At 41.5% G+C, this 5,952-nt stretch overlaps 1 protein-coding gene across 1 annotated transcript in view; it reads right to left on the bottom strand.

Moving 5' to 3' along the window:
* Positions 1 to 5,952, bottom strand: part of ssh1a (slingshot protein phosphatase 1a) — a 24,101-nt gene that overhangs the window by 2,681 nt on the left and 15,468 nt on the right. Inside the window, exons 6-17 of the mRNA XM_020594612.1 lie at positions 4,816 to 4,880; positions 3,944 to 4,065; positions 3,573 to 3,641; positions 3,334 to 3,399; positions 2,883 to 3,077; positions 2,658 to 2,751; positions 2,279 to 2,407; positions 2,026 to 2,072; positions 1,768 to 1,914; positions 1,069 to 1,269; positions 256 to 958; positions 6 to 128 (exon numbers count right to left, since the gene is read on the bottom strand). Of these exons, the coding sequence (XP_020450268.1) occupies positions 6 to 128; positions 256 to 958; positions 1,069 to 1,269; positions 1,768 to 1,914; positions 2,026 to 2,072; positions 2,279 to 2,407; positions 2,658 to 2,751; positions 2,883 to 3,077; positions 3,334 to 3,399; positions 3,573 to 3,641; positions 3,944 to 4,065; positions 4,816 to 4,880 (1,961 nt within the window). The remainder of the gene's footprint in view (positions 1 to 5; positions 129 to 255; positions 959 to 1,068; positions 1,270 to 1,767; positions 1,915 to 2,025; positions 2,073 to 2,278; positions 2,408 to 2,657; positions 2,752 to 2,882; positions 3,078 to 3,333; positions 3,400 to 3,572; positions 3,642 to 3,943; positions 4,066 to 4,815; positions 4,881 to 5,952) is intronic.

Genomic DNA, 5,952 nt, shown 5'->3' with positions numbered 1-5,952 from the left:
TCAGCAGGACTGGAGGTAAGGCAAAGCTTAGAATCCAGGATTGGAAAGCTTTCTTTCAGATTGGACTTAGCATCCCACCAAGGCAGCGGAGAAGCATCAGCTGGAAGAAGGACAGAGTGAGTTTTTTCCTAAATAAAGACAAGAAAGAAGAATAAATGCCAGAGAGAGAATGTGGTTATTTCTGCAAACTGGATTTGTGAAATTAACAAGCATTTTCATTAAAAAAAGTAGGTTAACCATTTTACTCAAACTTACACTGTGGCTAGGTGGAGAGCTCAAATGGTTGTTGTTGTTGGAATTTTCATTCAGGGATGCCAGGTCCATCCCATTACCCTCTGAATCCCCTTCTACCTCCACATCTTGTGTTTCCTCTCCTCCACCTCCTTCCCCACACCCTCTGTCATCTGGCTGCATTAGTACCTCCATCTCTGCCTCCTCCTTTTGCACCTCTTCCTCATCCTCCTCCTCCACTGTACTGAACTCCAGCCGCAGTCGCAGCTCCTCCAGAGGCTCAGGGCACCGACTGCAGGTCTGGGCAGCGGTTCCCTCTGCTGTAGGCCCAAAGTGGGGGAGAGGCAGGCCTTCACGCCCATCAAATGCCTCATCATCCAGTAAAGCATCTCGCTCTACATCCTCGATTTCTATAAAGACCTTTTCCATGCCAAGAAGGGGGGGACCACGCACAGGCGTCGATGGCTCACTGTCCAGCGCTGAATCAGAAAGTCGGCGGAAATAGTAGTTGTTGTAGGCAGGGTCAATCTCCAGAGCAACAGTCCTGCATGGGGAGCGGCATGCTGCACCTCTATCAGACAACACCTCCTCACAGCAGGGAGACATCCCTGGCTCTTGAGTCAAGTGGCCTCCCTCCTCCCCTCCACAACACTGAGCCAACCCCTGCTGCCCCTCTGCCATCTCACAGTCTGTGTCTGGATGCCACAGCTTGTTATGTCGCTGTTTGCTGAAAATATAAAAACACAGTGTGCAGAGGTCAAAGACCAGATAAACTGAGGAAAAAAAAAACAACTACCAAACAACACTGCACACACTCATCTATGTGAGAAACTGTACCTGGCATCCAAAATGCCCTCGTACTCTGCCAGCTGCCTCATGAAACCTGGGTTGGGTCGTGTGATGCTCCTCTTCTGCTTAACAAAGTTGTAAGCTTTCTCCAGTGACCAGCTGTACTCCTTCATGGCATAAGCAATGACTGTGGAGGCAGACCGGCTGACACCCATCTTGCAGTGAACTAGACACTTGGAGTGGTTCTTTCTGTGGACGAGAATTATACATGCACACGCGCAAACACACAAACATAGCCATTTATGACCAAATTGTTCTACGAACTATGGAGCCACAAATTCATCTGATAATGTATTGACAACAATCACCGTGTTGTTCTTACTGTGCAACTACAAACTGATGAATACTAATGTTCAACTTCATTATGCATTGGCTTGGCTCCGTTTATTCATTTTAACTCTGGATATTAATGTATATTTTAAAGTTTCTAAATCAAAGACTCAATGAAATGTGAAAAACAAGATTGAAACAACTCAGACAGTACAATTCTCTTCTTGAAACTACAACATGTGGAAAATTCCTGGATTAACTCTCCAATGTGATCTTTACATTCTTTTTCCAAAATAGTCAAGTAACTGTGGAAAATTACATCTTAACAATTGGACAGTTCATAGTCAAAAACAAGCCCGCTGTGCTGACAAGCTGCCTTTGTAGAAAACTGATAAATACATGAGTAACATGGCTCACTTTGCTTTAACAATGAAGTTGTATGTGTCATTCCAGTGAGCCAGTAGGTCAGTGGCCTCTTCATCATAGACACGTATGTTGTGATAACTGAATGTGCCTGGAAAGAAGTTGTCTATTTCTCTGGTAACATTGAGGATATAGCCCACCCTGGGGAGGAAAGATAACATTAACTCATCAACAAAATTCTTTCTTGGTCAGATCATAATGAAAATGTTTTGTGTGGTTATCTTTGCTCCTCCATAACATCAAATAAATAACCCTGTCTCTTGCAGCTCTTCCAAATTAGATGCATTCCATTCAGATCCCTAAAAACAAATGAGAGAAAAAATATTTAGGCTGAGTATATTTTCAAATCTTTGGAAGATTCTTTCTCAAAAGAAAATTGCACAAGGAGGATGACTTCCATCCTTTGGGATGGAAAGTAAAGGGGATGATTTTATCTCAGGTATTAACAGGAAACAACAGAAGTTAATAGATGTTCTTGTGAATGTAAGAGTATCAAATGTCCAACCAGGTAGACATGGTCAAAGATGAGAGTAGCTTTGTCCATCTGGCCCAGGATCAGCAGCATCTCATTGTCAATGAACTCTTTGTACTCTTTCAGGTTGCAGTTCATGTGCTGCTCCAACTCTGTCCGGATCTGACAAAACATTATACAGCATAACTCGATTTTTGCATGGAGTTTTTTTTTTTATTTATTTATTGCTGTTATGAGCTACAGGTTCACAGTTAGTGATTTTTTTTCCTAAAAACTATACAAATGTTCTGTAGACTGAAACACAACAGTGCCAGAGTTTGGGTGGGTAAAAACACTGGCAGGTAACAACGTAAGAGTACAAATCTGATTATTTCATTTGCAGTTATTTCAGTGTGTGCACGCTATTATTTACCTGTTTGCAGGTGACGTTTTCGAGGTCCTGGCATGTCATGATGCTTCTGAGCTTGGCTTTAATAAGGCACTCTGTCCTCTCTCTCACCGAGGGCCTACAAAAGATTAAAATCTCAGCACTTGCTCAATAAAAGTGTTTCCTGAAATGCCAAGCTATTTCAGCAACAGGTATAGGAGTGATTAGGTTCAGGCTTTACATAATGAATCTGATCTTATGTTTACTGACTTGTCAACAAACATAGTAGGTGAGTCTGGCCGTGTGGTTTCCAAGTCCTTCATGGCGTTCCACTCGTTGATGCAGCTCTGGTCTGAAGCAATGCAACTCTCATAGTAGCCCATCCAGGTTAGAGCCATGCCTCCAGGGAAGTAGTTATACCTCCGTGACACCTCGCATGCCTTGTGCAGCACCTGCAAGGCTGACCTTTATTTAGAAAAATAAAGTTACAGCTGTTGATAGCTTACCGATTCAAGTCTGGTTTTATGAGCTATATTAGTAAAACCAAAAGACTGTAGTATTTGCAGTCTGGGTTAATGCAATGCTGTGCACATGCGTCTTCATGTCAGCAGGTGGCACAATGACTCAACACTGCCTCACCCTGCCTCCCTGCAGCAAAGTGTGTCAGGATTTACTGTGGTGTGTCATGATGCCAAAACACCGTAGACTGTTTATTACTCACCACATAGCCTGCACCGACACAGGTTTGAAGACATGAGTCCGACCTGCCGTGTTCACAGTAAAGCCCCTGAGGACCAAACAAAACAGATGGTCACTCCCTAGGCTGCAGCACCAAGTGTATCCAAGTGTCTGGTGTGGATGCAGTGTCAGGTAAAATGTAGAGGAATATCAGTGGATTAATGCAATGTGCTCTCTGTCCTCACAGCAGCGCAGCAGGGGTCACACTGACAGAGAACTCACCCATCTCCATCCAAATGGATCTTTGTGTCACTCCACAGAGGTAGCACCATGCCGATCGAACAGCTTTTGCTGGCAGAGGAGAGTGAAAATTAAAAACCAGGCAAATAGTCAAAAATGATACATAAGCAATGTCGATAACATACATTTGATTTTCCACATTAAACACCTGCTTTACATTATAGAATACCTGGGTGAATGTTTTTTTAAATCAAAACAGTTCTCCAGCAAATTAATTCAGGTATTGTACAAAGTCTCGAGCAACCCTACTCAGACCAGTCCAAAGGTTCATATACAAGTAACACAAAGTTAATGAAAATATCAACTCATAAATGGAGCTCTCATAAAACCTGAAACACTGGGCTAATTCGTACCAGTCTTTGCTGGTAAAGTCTATTCCCAGTAGGATGTTCTCTTCTGTGTCTTGTCGCCCGCTGGTGTACACCACCACCATGTACCGCACACGATCTGACCATGCACTCTCCAGCCGCACCGCCTGTAAAGGGTACAGACAAATTTACTTCAAAATGTTTTCTGTACTGACCTGTCCAGGGTGTACCCCCGTAACCCTATTCAGGATAAGCGGTATATAAATAATGGCTGGATGTTTTCAGTATTGTAGTACTACCAAAGAGCTACCACACCAAAATAAATTCCCTTACTATTAAATGGAGATGTTGTTGGCTATGTAATAACCCTTGACATACAAATGTTTACTTTTAAATATGCTGTTTATAGGAACTAATATAATACATGTTAAGAACAATTTCAGTATATCAGCCTACAAGTATGTGGGATGAATCATTGTTAATTCTAATAAATCTAGTGAGACTGGCCTGTGCAAAAGGATGTACTCTCTGAGTGTACATAACAGAAGCTCAGGAAAAGCAACAATTGATCAACTGACTCTCCTGCTTAAATCGGCATCCAACAACGTGTCACAGCTTGATGTGCAAAGAAAAACAGAACTCAAACTTGATGTTTTTGTTTAATTGAGTCCCCCGGACACATGAGACCACAGAGTTGGTAAAGAGAAAATGAAACAACTCACACACACACACCATGGAAACATTTGGTAATGCTCCCCAAACCTGCTCTTATGAGCCAATACGTTACACAATATAAGGCATTCTGGTGAGTTTGCTGTGCCAAGGTTGTTAGTCACTGGCATTTCTGTGTGTGTGTGTGTGTGTGTGTGTGTGTGTGGATGTTTTAGTTTTGATGTATGTACATGCTCGTCTCTTACCAGTTTGATTCTATCCTCTGAGCGAAGAATATTTATCATCACCTGCAGGTGTTGAGGTAAGTCACCTGTTGAAGAAAATTATAAAGGAAATTAATCCATGATGACCAGCAGCTGTTTAGTGTTTACCATATCATACATATTAATCCATTTTGACTTGAAAGAGAAGACACAAGAAAGTCTATTTTACTCTGACAACGCAGAAAATTTAAGGCATGCTGGGGACACAATGATCTTATATAATTAAGGGCATTGCTGTAGTCTAGTGAAGGCACATGAACTTAGACTGCTCCCTAGTGTTCAACACTAACACCAAAACAAAAGCCTCCTTCTGAAAACAATAACATATTCAGTGATTTATAGGCTGGCATATGTTGCTAACTGATTGAAGAAAGCAAAATAATGGACATGCACATTCACAAAACTTTACCAGGTGCTGGATCAACAACAATCTAAAGACAAAAAAAACCTGCCCACTGCATTAAAATCGCTGAAAGCTTAGTGCAGTGTGCAGATGATCTGACTGATTGAAGACAAGTGAGTCAACAACTCCATCATTGCATCAGCAAATTTATTTGTCATCAAAACACAATTCAAAAAAACTAGTCTTTGCTCACTGTGCATCTGTCAGTGCTCCCTGTGCCAAGATACAGTATGTCAGTGAAGCTGGATGTTGAAACAGGGTGTGGAGATGGTCCAAGAACAATGCAAAGTAGTAGCTGATGGTTAGCCAGCTGTGTTGAAAGATGTTCCAGTGGGTCAAACAGACAAATCATGACATCCTGACTGGTTTCACCTACAGCTACTAGCATGAAGGAGAACAGAAAATTACCTGACACTAAGTCATAAACTAATGTTCATATGTGGTGACTTCAATATAGATTTGTTAAATCCTAACAAGCACACAGGAACAGAGGAGTTTATTAACACAATATACAGATGCAGTTTATATCCAAAAATTACAAAACCAAGTAGAGTAACAACTCAGCATGCAACATTAATCGATAATATATTTACCAATGTTCTGGATAGTAAAATGACAAGTGGATTACTCATAAATGATATTAGTGATCATCTACCAGTATTTGTGGTTTATGAGGGCCAGTATAGAAAAGAGAGGCCTAAAACAAATTTTTTCTA

Source organism: Monopterus albus, unplaced genomic scaffold (genome assembly GCF_001952655.1).
Source record: "Monopterus albus unplaced genomic scaffold, M_albus_1.0 scaffold23.1, whole genome shotgun sequence".
NCBI classification, from domain to species: domain Eukaryota; kingdom Metazoa; phylum Chordata; class Actinopteri; order Synbranchiformes; family Synbranchidae; genus Monopterus; species Monopterus albus.
This window is presented reverse-complemented; position numbering and strand designations above follow the sequence as displayed.